General features: G+C 39.1%; 1 protein-coding gene across 1 annotated transcript; it reads right to left on the bottom strand.

Annotated features, from left to right (window-relative positions):
• Nucleotides 1-931: 931 nt before the first annotated feature.
• On the bottom strand, nucleotides 932-14,436 carry tdrd1 (tudor domain containing 1). The gene is made up of 25 exons (XM_084740660.1): nucleotides 14,283-14,436; nucleotides 14,056-14,093; nucleotides 13,908-13,968; nucleotides 13,433-13,547; nucleotides 13,214-13,274; nucleotides 13,019-13,099; nucleotides 12,733-12,912; nucleotides 11,797-11,940; nucleotides 11,412-11,577; nucleotides 11,193-11,276; nucleotides 10,278-10,454; nucleotides 9,796-9,903; nucleotides 9,211-9,381; nucleotides 8,841-9,104; nucleotides 8,407-8,538; nucleotides 7,834-7,947; nucleotides 7,537-7,704; nucleotides 6,418-6,765; nucleotides 6,210-6,326; nucleotides 5,978-6,106; nucleotides 3,309-3,476; nucleotides 2,361-2,768; nucleotides 1,973-2,038; nucleotides 1,799-1,842; nucleotides 932-1,492 (listed from the first exon to the last, which is right to left on the bottom strand). The coding sequence occupies exons 1-25, from the start codon at nucleotides 14,431-14,433 to the stop codon at nucleotides 1,421-1,423; spliced, it is 3,567 nt and encodes a 1,188-aa protein (XP_084596786.1). The 5' UTR covers nucleotides 14,434-14,436; the 3' UTR covers nucleotides 932-1,420.
• Nucleotides 14,437-14,477: the final 41 nt, after the last annotated feature.

Raw genomic sequence — 14,477 nt, forward strand, 5'->3', positions numbered from 1 at the left:
AAGAACAAGTGTTAAGTCAACACATCAGGTTATAGAAACAGGAACATATTTTTTGGTTTGCTCAAGTCTTAATGAATAATCAAACAAGGATCACTTTAAATTACAGACCACCAACCCCATCTCTTCTCCTGTTGTTTCTTCCAAGTTTTTATGTTTTTATTTTAATATTTTAACTTCCAAGTTAAAATATTCTACATCTTTTTCTGCTGGGGACCCCCTACAGCCCACTCAAAGGTCCCTGTTGGTCCCCAAACTCAGTTTGAATACCACTGCCTTGAATCATCATGGGTCATGTGTTAAAGTATATCTTAGGTATATAAGATTTGTATCCTTCTTAAGTGTTACCTGACAATAACAGTCAAAAGTTTGGACCCACTTCTCATTCACTTCATTATTGTTTATAAGAAGTGGTTCAGATTAAGCAAAGCTGTCATCAAAACAAAAGATGGCTACTCTGAAGAATGTAAAATTTCAAAGACTAAAACTTTTTCACTTGTAGGTCAACAGGTGCACAGAAGACCATGGTTAGACAATACAAAACAAAAAGAATTTTGCAGTCTTCTGCACTTGTAATCGAAGATTAAATAACCATTGTTCTTAAATCTCTGATTACAAGGGCAGAAGGCAGTTTTCAAAAGTCGGATGTCTCAGTATTAATGTACAATGTTTAAAAATAATGGAAAAACAAACATTGAATGAGAAGATGCATCCAAACTTTTGACTGGTACTGTATATTTCCTATTATTTAAATTTACTATAGTATTTCTATTGTAGATGTTTTTATTTAGTAAGAATATTCAGCATTCAAGTGTCCCTCAGTGTTAAAGGTCCATCTGAACTGGAGTAATGTCTCATGAAGTAATAAAACTATTTTTGCACAAAGCAAAAGTGCCTAAATTTAGGGCTTCAAAACACCAGTTTAAAAAATCACTTCACTGCAGTCATTTTATATTTTTTTTGTGACAGAACATTCATGAAAAAAATGAAACATGTCAAACACAAATCAATCAGGCTGGACATCCAACCTTAACATCTTATGAGGACTGAACAAAAGAACAGATGGTAGCACAGCGGGCGTTACTGCACACTTACAGGAAATAAACACACTTGGATAATTGAGGCTGAACATCTTGTGTTGCTGATTTTTCTGCCAGCTTTTAACAAATCTATTAAGTGCTTAATGCATTTTTTGAAAACATACAGAAATATAAAAAGTGTGTGGAATTTAGCAACAAGTTAAAAAACATAAAAGCCCTAAACAGAAGGGATGAAATTAAAACAATAACAAGCTGGGTGGCTAATTCTGGAGGCCACATTAACAGCTAACTTGTTTTAAACAAAGATGGTCCGGAGAAAACACAACATCCTGAACTTCAACAAGTTGGCAAACAAGACTAACAAGGTATGTACTTGCTAAATCTTATTTCATCTGTCCCATTAACTTCTCCATGATAGAAAGCTGCAGCTTCATCAATTGTTCCAGGTGGTCAATCTGTGAAAGTTAACAAAAACAAAACATGTTATGAATTTGCACATTTTTGCCAAGTGCTGTTAACATCGTAAAACAAACAAAAATTCACAAAGGCCAAAATCGCCTCTCAAGAGTGTCAAAACTCTTCCAATGTGATCTTCTAATGTGATATCTCAAAATTACCATAAAAATATCCTGAGGGAAACAACAATAATGTATGCACAAGATGGCCTTTACATCCTGACAATACAAACTTAAAAATGTTCTATCAAAAAAGTAACACTGGTTCAAAAGATGCTTTCCAAAGACAAGTGAAACAGCTCTGACCTTAGTCTTCAGGCTCAGACAACAGCAGTCAGAGGTCTGAGAATCTGGGATTTAAATAGAAAGTGAAGAGAACAGTCACAAATTAATTGTAGCAGCAGAGGACTGAAGTGTGCTAAAGTTAAAATATTACATTAGGCTGTCACAGATCATGTTCTTGTTTAAAAGCATACATACCATGAGGTTTTGTCTCAATTTCACATGGAGGCTCCATGTGCTCAACTGTCGTCTGAACTAGATCTTCTGAAAAACAAAATATCATTACAGTTGCTGCTTTATTTCCGCATTTACTGTACTTCACATAGGCCATCTGGGTAATTTATTTATTTTAGATTAACCGATTAATCAGTAAAAAAATGAATAAAATATATCAGTTATATTAATTATCAGTACAGTAAGTTGAATCTTATTAAGCACTTAAACAAAATAGAGTGATGTGCACCATATAGTATGACAGTATCAAAAAAAGTCTGGGTGTTCTAGGATATTTAGTTGAATGAATGATGTAATAGTAAAGAAGAGCAACTGAATTCAGAAATCACACTGAAACTGCGATCTGACCAACCATTGACAAAAGTGGTTTTCTTCAGGTGCAGGGTCCAGTGAGCCAGCTCTGGGGTCATGGTTTGGTCACTGGTAGCTGGTGTATTTTGCAGCCTCATCTGGGTTTCAGGTACCAGCTTGGGCTGGGGGCAGTCAGGTACAGTTGCAGTGCTGGTAGTACATGTGTTGCTGTTAGTTTGCTCAGACCCCTGGATGCAGAATGGGTGAGGACTGCTCTTGGCCAGGGCGTGCAGTGTATCCAAGATCATAGTGGAGATGTGCCCCCCGCCGCTCTCGGTGGGCAGAGTGAGAGAGAGGACATTAGCAAAGCCATCGAAAGACTGGACTGTGGCAAGGACGCCATTTAACAGCAGGCTTTGAAACATCTGCTCTATGTCCCCTGGCAATTCTGCAGGGAAATGTTCCTCCCCTAGAAACAGAGGAGAGGGGGCACAGGGGTGTATGAAGCAAGGAGATTACAGCCAACTATAACTAAACTTAAACTAGGTGTAAAAAAAAATCTTAGGTAACAAAAATTAAACCAAGACTTTAGAAGAAAAACAAAAGCGATATTGTGAACTTAAAAAACTAAATTAAAACTATAAAGTTGTCATTTTGGTCAAATTGATCAAGACAAGCATGAGGAGGTATTGGTTTATGGCATATGTTTATCAAAACTGGGATGTCTACATGACTGAGAGTCAATCACCATCACAAAATGTTTGCACTGTAATACCTTTTCTGAACTTCTTATATTGCGCCCCTGATAAATACCCCCCATATTATAAATACAGTAACTACTACTAACTGAAACCAATAAAAACTAAATTTTTTAAACAAAAATGAACACAAAACAAGGAATTTCACTCTGTGAACTAAAACTAAACTGAAATAAAAACTCAACCTTATAAAAAATACAACACAATAAGTATAATTTCAGAGAAAAAGAACGACGGCCCTTTGAACTTACCAGTGAGGGTGCAGCGAATGATCCGAAAGGGAAGCTGCAGCAGGTGGGCTGGGATGGGCAAGATGCGGGAGAGTGGCACCTTCTCAGTGTTACCAAAATCTGCATAGATGACACTAATCTCATTCTCACCGCTGTCCAGGACCACCGCACGGTACCAGTTTTTGTCAGCTGAAAACAAAAACTTAGGTTGTTTAATTCCATGTAAAAGTAGTGATGAGGGTGCTTTCTGTTTTTAAGCCCCTAAACTGTGAGACACACTGCATCTACATATTAGGATGGCAAGCTCTCCTGGTATGTTAATTCTATTGTATTCCACTGACTTATGTTTATTGATTTTTAATACTTAATTGTTGTAACTGTTTGTCTTGCAAAATTGTATTTACATTATTTCTTTTACTTATTTTCCCTTTTACTTGTAGCGGTATTTATTATTATATATCATTATAAATTTAGATTGTTTTGGTTGAGTTTTGCAAATATTGGCTGTAGAGATGTCGAAACTGAACAGCAATGTCTCTTTCCAGAAATCATGACCCAGTTACTCAAGATAATCCAGACTTTGATGTAAGCAGTTGCATGTTGGAACTTTCTTTCTAGTAGAATCAACTGGAACAATTTTCTACAAGAAAGAAAGTAGTTCCTACATAAATCTGCTCACATCAGGGATCTGTGGATTATCTTGAGTAAATGGGTCATAATTTCTAGCTGATATCTCCAATCATACAAAAACAATCAAGATGCATAATTTGGCCAGAGGAAAAATGTGTATTTTTGATTTTGGGGGGAACTTTCCCATTTAAGGCTCCCAAAAAAAGCCTTGAATCCAGCCTTCAAGAGATGGCAAAGGCTACTCTACCTATGCAGCTGCTCTTTAAAATTGATGAGTCTTTACCAGCTAAGAACATACAGACAGCACTGAAAGATCCATTAAAACAGACCCTGTTGTTAAGCTGCGGAATGTATGCCAGGCTATAGTCTCCTACTTGCATACTGTGTTTAAAGAAGAGCCGCTCCTGCGCTCGGCTGCACACATGCTGTGTAATTATATCTACTAGCAGACACCAAATTACCAGCTTAGGTCTGCAGGGGCAACAACTGCAGGTGGGGTCTCGAGCATAGTCAGCGAGCAAACATGAAGTGGAGTGGAGAATGAAAGAAGGGAATTCATAGCAACAGATTGTGTGTGTGTGTGTGTGTGTGTGTGTGTGTGTGTGTGTGTGTGTGTGTGTGTGTGTGTGTGTGTGTGTGTGTGTGTGTGTGTAATAGCTCAGTGATGGATCAGCTGGTCTGTCCTCACAGGGTCTCTTGCCTGTAATCATTAAACAATGAGAAGGAATGATACTGCTTGTGTAATGGGGTTTTCCCCTGCTGCCAGTATCTATTAAACTCTCAAGATTACATTGTTTTAGCATAAAACAGAGACCAATGTTTACAATGGTCTGGATATATCCATAAAATGTGTCAGAAGTAATATTGTCAGCTATAATGTATGGTGCTCACAGTCATTTGCTTATAATTTACCTGTCTGACACCTAGTGGCTTTTTGAGGTCATGGCAATGCTTAGAAATACATTGAACTTGGCTCACTCATTCACTCAGTTCATGCCAACAGTCGTGTAGAGAGCTTTTCATCTACTGTCACTGTATCCTTGTCACTGGCTGTGTTCACTACGTACTTCTTCCAGCAGCTGAAGAGGCAGGTAGTGGCAGTGATGGTTTGACAGTTGCCAGTTACTTTCTAGATATGGCAGACAACAAGGTGTTTGCAGGTTTCAACAAATTAAGCTCTTATTAATTGATCCCTTAATGAAATATGCCAATTCAAATTGTGTAAAACATCTTGTCCTTTTCACACTGTCCTGTTAGGCCACAACTAGCATTTTTCTTTTTCGAGATGAGCTGCAAATTATAACAGCATGCGTTACAGTTCAGGTCAGTACAGGCCAGTGTTCCCAACCCTGGTCCTCAGGGACCCCTGTCCTGCATGTTTTAGATGTTTCCCTGCTCCAACACACCTGATTCAAATGATCAGCTCATCATCAAGCCTCTGCAGAAGCCTGACAACAACCTGGGCCCCGTTTCCCAGAGCCTTCGTAGCGCTACATGCATCGTAAGTTGTATTTTAAGGTCTCCCTTAACGTTGTCCCAATTCTGGGACACATCCCGTAACCTTAAGGGAGACCTTAAAATACAACTTACGACGCACGTAGCGCTACGAAGGCTCTGGGAAACGGGGCCCTGATCATTTGAATCAGGTGTGTTGGACCACAGATTCAAGAACTTACCCTTTTATGATATACATCAGGCCTATTCAATTGTCAGCCTGTGCACTGAATCTGGCCTTTAAATGACCTCAGTCTGGCCGTTGTATTTACTAGATTTATTAGAAATTCATCATTTTATTAGTAGGCTAATGACCCCATCAACTTAATATGTCTGTTGTTCAGCACATAGACATTTTTAACTCTTTAAGCAGACAATTTAGGAAAGCCAAACTGAATTTAAAAAGTTGAATACAAAATGGTGTGTATTAAAACAAGTTACCTCTACTATAGGATTGCAAAGGTGCTTTATTTTTTCCTGAAATTTTGAACGTTTTTCCCAACTGTGAAAACTAATAAAATGTAGAAAAAAAAATGTATTTATGGAAATAAAAAACAGTTCCTCACCGGAGAACTGGACACTGCAGGCAGCCCCAGGAGCTGGTCTGCTCAGGATGGTGGAGGATAAAGACGCCTGGATGTTGCTGCAGTAGGTAGCCAGCTCCGTCATCACACCCTGAAGCTTCTGCTGGTCCACTGCAAAACAACAACACAGCAATTACAACAGGACAAAGAGTAAGATTTTCACCATTTGTACATCTTGTCATAGCAGATGGGGTGCAAAAATGAGAGGTCTGACCCTGGCTGGGACAGAGCACGTAGAAGAGGGAAGGACTGATGACAGCTGCGATGTACGGCTGAAAGGTCTCATTGAGAGGCAGCTCCAACGTCTTCCAGTCCCCTGGGAAAAATGGGGCTGAAACAAGATTACACACAATATCAAATCAAGCTTCTGAAATCATCAAACCCTTGCATTTCATCTTCAGAACAGCTCTGCTCCAGCTGACCTTCTGATAGAATTGAGGTCCCTTCTGTTGGTTTCTTTTTGGGACTGACTCCAGTCTGGTTGGAGGCCTGTGCATGTACTTGGCTCTGTTCGCTGTCCTTTATTTTCTCTTGGTGTTTGGCTTCAGAGCCTGTGGTTGCATGTGTCTCTTTGGGAATCGCTCCAGGAGCTTTGGCGAGTTGCTCGGAAATTAGAGCAGCTGCCACATCCTGCCCTCTGCTCTCCAGCTTCACATCGAAGCCTTGTTCAGAGACTGAGAGGACATGTGCAGAGAGCTCCTCGCCATCCACCAGACCCTGGAACCACAGCAGTGCTTCACTGCTCCACTCTGATCCCAGGGGCTCCACACCTGAATCCAAAAACACACACACAAACAAACATAATAATTTTGAGAACATTTCAAATAACAAATCTGATTCAAATTTCTAGAAAATTTCAGTTATGCTTTCAAGAGTGACAACAATAATCACTTGGCTGAATATGCCTTAATCACATGTAGCCTTCAAAGCTATAATATGTAACATTTCTGCATTAAAATGTCTAAAAACACTGGGCATATGTTCAGTGTTTTGTTGAACTGTGTCCTAATGTGACCCAACACAGAGAAATCCATAATTTACTCAAGGTAATGGTGTGTTTCCTGCTAGCCATTGCAAGTAACTAGTTGATATAACTTCCAGGAAAACTTTAAAACATGGGATCCATTGAATAAAGTGGTGAAAATACAGTGTATGCTTCAACTGCTATTGATTTTTTTTAGGTGGCTAAAATACATTTGGCTGCTGAACCTGTCCACAGCAGTACATTGCTTACTTTCCCACACCGGTGCTCCAAAATGGGGGTGTACTGACTGTACTGTAAGTAATACAATGACTATTGTAAATACTTCATACAACCAACTTCAAAAAATCCAGACTACTCCTTTAATAGAGAGCCATATTTGGAGATGATGGCAAAATTCCCAATAAAGTAACAGAATTCTGACACTCCCTTGACTGCATTTAATTTGCAACATACTTAAATGTAATATTTACTTGAGGAAAAAGGTGTTCACTCAACACAGTTTCTTATTTATATTAACAATTTTTCCCACAAGCTCTCTGTCATGCACACACACTACCTGCAAGCCTGCAGCGAACTGCCTGGAAGGGCAGAGTCAGGAGTCTGGGTGTAATGGATCGAAGGTGCTTCTTTTCCACTTTCATGCTATAACCATAGTCCACAAATTGTACAGACACTTCATCTTCAGACAGGCTGTTTACCATAGCTCGATACCACACTCCATCATCTGGGGAGCAAAAGACACGTTATGTACAACCAAATACCCCCAAACAAAGAAAAAAATAAGAGATCATTTTGAATGTCAATATCTGAGATGAGTGTGTATCACAACTGGTGGTGCAGTAGATAGTCTCACCAGTAAACATCACACAACAAGGTTCTCCCACTTTGGGTGCAAAAGGTGAGGTCTGCTCCTTTGCCTCACAGTGTTGTTTCAGCTCAGTCCCCAGCTCTATCAGCCGCTGATGTTCTAACAGCCACACACAATACATGAAATAAACTGTTAAAGTGGCATGAAAAAATGTCACATCATAGAATCGCAATATAAAAATCATGAAGTCTTATGTGGTCATCTGAAATTGTTATAGTCTTGGAATAATCTCAAACACACTGCAGTGTTTCCCATAGCTTTTCAAGTTACTTGCATCATTCTCAGAGATTAGAGAAGAATTACATTCTGGAAATATTTTACAGCAACAGTAAAGACCACAAAACTGTGAACATAAAAAAAAGACAAAGTGAACCACACTGATAATGAGCTATAATGTATAGATGATTAGCTCCTCTAAAATCTAAAGGTACAATATAAAAGAGGACGGCACCGTTTTCAGACAAGTTCTCGTAATGGCACTCCGTACCAGCCAATACTGAGCTTAATTTGCTCTCAAAAGACAATTATTGTGGCTGGAGGCTGAAGACATGACAATACCTGTAGGATTGTTTATGCGGCAGTAAAACTCTTGAGGGTTCACCACGACGCTGGCCAGCAGTGCCACTGCCTGGCCATCACAGGGAAGCTCAGTACAAGTCCAAACAAGAGGTTCAGAGGATGGGGTAGGCACTGAAAAGCACATTTCAATACAAAACAAATTACATAAAATATTGTCAAAATGATAAAGTTAATCATAAAATTCTCAGTTGAAAGCCCTGGCTCAAACAGCTGCATGAATATGCTTAAGTCAATGAATGACAGATACTGCATTTGTGACTACAGTATGTACATTTGATTGACATTCATGACATTTCAGTTTAATGTTCCTCTAATATTCAATATCCTGTATTCTATTTGATGATTATTTCTATGTTTTAGACAGAATTTGATATAATTTTCATATGTAAGTAATTGAGCTTTTCATTTCCCACCCTGTGGTTCCACAGTAGCAGTCTTTGCTGTCTGGTCTGCCTGCTGGTCACTACTGGCGGTAACAAGGGCAGGTGCAGCAAAACGAGCAGAGGTCAGCAGTTCAGCTATGTTGTCCTGAGGATCACTGGCCTTATCAATCATAGCCACCAAGGCTTTGCCCTCTTGCGCTCCCAGGATCTTAACGCACAGTATTCTGTTTGATGTCCTTTGCCGCAGGGACAGCAGACAGTCCTCTGACCACTTCTCACCAACAGGCTGCAACCCTGGAAACGAGCCCAAAGACAGATGTTTGAGAGGGTGTGAGAGAATTTGTGAATGCATATTTTCAATTTTCAGTAAATTTACCAAATTTACCAACAGATACAACACCTGCTAGAACACAAGGAATACTCTGCATGGGCAGGCTCAGTAGTGAGGTGGTGATAGGCCGCAGGTGGCCTAAATCCACCTCTTCAGAGTTGCCAAAATCAACGTAGCTAACACAGACGCGTTTCTCTGATGAATAAGCCAGAACTTTAGCCCTGTACCACTGCTTGTCCTCTGGAAGAAAAACAATGACCTTGGATTTTAGATTCACAATTCAGGTCAACCAAAGAAAAACACTAATTTGATATTAGTGCATGAAACTATGTTTTAGAAATGTTTTATAAGAACTCATGTTTCATCTGTGAAAGGTCGGTTTGAGCACCTTTCAGGCCCGAAACAGTTCATAAAAACAAATCTATAAAATGCAAACATAAATTGTGGTTTCACTGAAACTTGGCTGAAATGTCATTAATTTTGAATTTTGTGTTTCATGTATCAACTTGTTAGATACAATACTAACTTTTCTGCTGATTTAGTAGATTAAATAATCAATCTAGCATTCACACTAATCAAACTGTCTCATTTTACGGGTCATCTTTTATTTTAAGGGTCATATATTGTCAATATATACATATATGTGTATTGTACCTGAGAACTGGGCACAGCAGACCGTGCCAGGGGCTGGTCTGAAGTTCTGGGCAGCTGGAACTTGAGAGCAGTGTTCTCTCAGCTGCAACTGCAACTCCCGAATCACTCCTGTAAACCAAAAGCCCTCATGTTATGATAAGAATTCATATTGATATTATTTTGACAGCGGTTTTGAGATTGTGGTATGATTCAGCATTAGTGGGAATGATGATCAAAAATGTAATTCTCACTTTAAAAAAAAAAATGTTTTCTAACATCTGGAGAACAAAATGTGTGGGCCAGGGCATCTCTGCAAAGCACTACATTACTTCATTATAATGCTGTTTTGTCACACATTTTTCCTTTATCAAAAATATTACAGCTTCTGCAATTTGGACACTACACTGGCTACACTGCAATTTTAATAATATTTTGATTCATTGTGTTGCCCTAATCCATTTGCAGGGTGTTACGTTCTATGTTCCAGACCCAATGCTACTTACCAGTGTTCTCTAACTTCTGTACGATAATTTCACTTGGTGACTGCAGGTGGGTGACCACAACAAGGAAGGAGTCACCCACAGCTTGTGTCAGTGGCTCAGGTGGCTGAGTCGAGCTGTTGCCATCCTTCCCATCAGATTGAGACCTGAAATTGTCCGAAGATGCACTCACCATGGTGTCTGAGGAAAATCAAGATTTTCATTACATTTACAACTAAACTTTTTTCACAGGAGCCGCTTTGACATGATACAGTAGGGTAAACAGTCAGGGTGCAACTAAAACATGGAGCACTAACTTAAAGTACAAATTCAAAACAGAGATAAGTTGCATTGCTTGAAATATTCTAAAGTGATAAAAATTCATAACAAATTCAGATGCTTAACATCACATTACGTGTTGTCAGCTAATTCTAGTAAGGTCAACCTGTATTTTTTTTAATTTACATATATGACCTTCATGACTTTTAATACTTAAGCAAAACTTGAGAACACTGTGTGGTGAGACATGGATTTCTAGTGATTCTTTCCAGTTTTGCCTCATATGTCACAAATCCATATGCCGATTTGAGATGGGATGGTTACAGCTACTATTTTAGAGGCCCCTTCTGTGAAAAGTTCTTGCTTTTCAACTGCCATAATCACAAAATGTGACATCAGAAATAATTACTAATAATTGATAATAATAATTATTATTATTGAAATAAAACTCTCCTCCAGCTTTTTTAACTGGCTAACATACTACTCACTGTAACTTTGTCTAGAAAAACAGAATGCAGGCTTGTCTCATCTAATTTCAAGGAGAATCCGACCCAGTGGCAGGCATTAAGAATAACTATATAAAAATAGCTAAATTGAAACCATTTCATGACGGGTTAAAACTCCTTGTATTTGCTTTATGTACATATGAAGTTGACTTACTTATCTCTTGTTCAGTTGGTGTTACATTAATGTTTTCCTCTTCTGCATAGCCATGCTCAATGAGGAATGTGCTCAGCTGTTTTCCTTAAAGAAATACACAGGGGAGAGTTTTCTTAATCAGTTTAACTTTTACAAATCCTTTTTCCTGTGTATCCCTTTCACAAGTTCAACTTCACCCATCATCTCTCTTTTCAGCCTTCTCAACTCCATTTAACCTACCGGTGGAAAGCCGGATATCCACAGCATGGACGCGACCATGCTCTTGTGTTTCCACCATCTTCACAGTCACAGCCTGGCGACCCAATATCTGTGTCACTGCAATACAACACTCGCCTGACCATTTTCCAAACACTGGCACCACCCTGGCAATACGGCACTCCATTGCCTGGAAGTAAAAGAGGTAAATGTTTGTGTCATCACACCAACTGTGAGGCATTACAAGCTGTCAGGGTGATTGTTATGTAGTGGGTGTCTCTGAGTTATGCAAAGTTATCTTGGACAGTTATCTGTGCATTATTGATACTCATGTAGCAAACATTTTGACACTCATCATTGGCACATAATAATAATACAGTTTATTTGAGTGGTGTGCATATGCACTTACACATGGACAAAATGGAGGGATATTAGCAGCCAGGGGCTTGATCCTCTCCACAGGAACAACCTCTTCATTGCCAAAGTCAATGTAAAGGACATTAACTGACTTCTGGTCAGCAGCCATTTTCTGGATCAGGCCTCGGTACCAGTTCTAGACAGAATATTAGTATAAAAACAACACTTTCAATATCACTGCAAAAGGAGGAAAAAGTCACACACTAAATAGGATTATTTATTTTCTTGTCATCTGAATTTAACTGAGGTCTTGAATGAGCACTTCGATTTTTTCTTAAGCTTTTGTACTTTCAATACTATATTTGACTAATATTCAGGCCCAAATCTGCAGATTTTTTTTTTTTTTTTTACTGTTTTCAGAAGTGGTCAAGAATGAAAATGTTTTTAGCTTACATTATGAAAGACAATCTTCATTCAACAAAGATTGTTTTTGAGCAAAAATAAGCACACAATACATTAAAGCAAACCAAAATTATCTCAAGCAGGACTGAAAGAAATATTTTGTGGAATTTAGTAGAGCCTTTCAATTTGAGATTTCATTTTTCCATCATCAACAGGAAGTGTGAACATTTGTTGGAAACTAGCAGAAATGTAAGACATGTGACTACTAAAATGCACGGTTTAACGTGAAGAACGTAAAAATTAATTAATTCATCTCCAACTATTACCACTTCAACACATGAGCACATACATTAATGAATATAATGTGCTTGATATCATTCAGTTTTACAAGCAGCATCTCCATTCATTTAAAATATACGGAAATGTTGTCCATGGAAATAATTGTGGCACACATCTCAAGTGGGGCTGCAGATATTGTATTGTTTGAACACACCACATTGAAAAAAAAAAAAATACTTTTGGCAACCTTAGTGCACACAAAGACATGCATCTCTTGTCAAATTGCTTGAGAAGACCTCTGGCTCACCATGTCACGGGAGAACTGAACTGCGCAAACCTCTCCAACACAGGGTACATGTGTCGTCGCTGGGGGATGGATGTATGTTTTCAGAAGCTCTGTACTGATGTTTTGCAGAGCACCCAGCACCTCTGGGCTTTGGGCAAGAAGGAAAAACCTGCTAGGGCTGTAGAACTCCACAACAGATGCCTAAAACCACACACAATAAAACACAGAGACATGCATGTATTTTGACATTTAATAACATGCTGGCTAGATCAGTCATTACAATTGAGGCAAACCAGATATATTGTACCTGGATGTCTGCTCCCTTAACAACTTTAGTCATGGGCAAGTTGTGCAAATAGACTCTCTGGAGGCTGGATGCATCACCAGTCTTCAATACATATAGATAACAAAACATAGTTCACAAACCCATTACATAGTTTTATTTCAAATCACGAAAAATGTAAAGATCTCACGTAGAAGTTTGCAAAATCATTGCAATTACCTCAAGCAGGCCAGCTCTGTCCCCCATCACTGGCGAAGCTGTGATTTCCTTTGGTTTCTGTCTTTTGGTTAAGAGAAACAAGAGAATTTACATTATTTATTGGACATTATATCATGTTTTCAACCCATTGCTCCTGAATCACAAACTGTGTGGCTTTTGTTAGCATTAAAAAATCATCACAGCATACAGTAAGTGGTACTCAGGGTTGACCCAGCTTACTTTGCAGGTTCTGGATCGATGGAATTGCACATGTGTCTGTGTGCCTTCCAGTCTTCTGTCTGACACTCCACTGAGCAGTAAGGTGTCTTCTTGCAGCGCTTGCATCGAAAATTTCCTAACAAGTGAATACTAGTCAATCAGAAACACGTAACTACACTGAATTTAAATACAAAGCAACAAGAGGCACCTGAGCTTTGCCAGACAATCACATGATAACCAGGAGAAAATGTGTCGCATAGCATGCACTGCTGTGTCAGGATATACTTAAAATCATAAAGGCATGTCACACTACAGCACTTCTTACTTTATACACTCACTTTTCTAAATGCTGGGAAGAAAGGATGTTTAAGAGACATCAATATTCTAATAATTTGCCTCTAGCTACATCTTGTCAATGCTGAGATGAGAAAACATGGCTTGAAGAAAATCCTCACATGTATAACCAAATTTCAATAGCCACCCAGTGATATATTACCTTGTTGACCACAGTAGTTGCAGATGTGTAGTGTCAGTGCTGGTTGCACAGATCCCAACCCCTATGGAGGCAGAAATAAAAAAAAAACTTAAAATGGCACCTAGTTATGACTTTTGTTTCAACGGAACACATTGAGTTTGTTACATACTGCATGTGTATCCTTGCTGAGTGGTGTAATCATAGGACCTGCAAAAAAAAGAAAAGAGGAATGAACCTGGTGTGGTCTGAGCTTAGGTCATACAACACTAATGGCAAATAATATCTCCATGTTTACGGTTTAACATTGTGTTGGGTACAACAGACAGGCGTGGCAGATATTTAGTGCCTGTCCAGATAACTTATCTGGTGATGATGATAATAATGGCGTTGATTTACCATCTCCGGTGCCGCCTGAGGCCATGCGCACAGGTGTAACAGCGGGCGTGGTGAGTGATGGAGGCCTTGCACAAAGAGCCACGGGGCTCGAAGATGGCTTCCGCAACGGCAGGTTAGGGCGAACCAGGTTTGGAGGAAATGACTGATACATGGCGGCAGCTGTCAACGTAATTTTTTTTTATTATTTTAAATCAA

The sequence above is a fragment of the Lutjanus erythropterus genome, chromosome 17 (assembly GCF_056507025.1).
Source record: "Lutjanus erythropterus isolate fLutEry1 chromosome 17, fLutEry1.hap2, whole genome shotgun sequence".
Lineage (NCBI taxonomy): Eukaryota > Metazoa > Chordata > Actinopteri > Lutjaniformes > Lutjanidae > Lutjanus > Lutjanus erythropterus.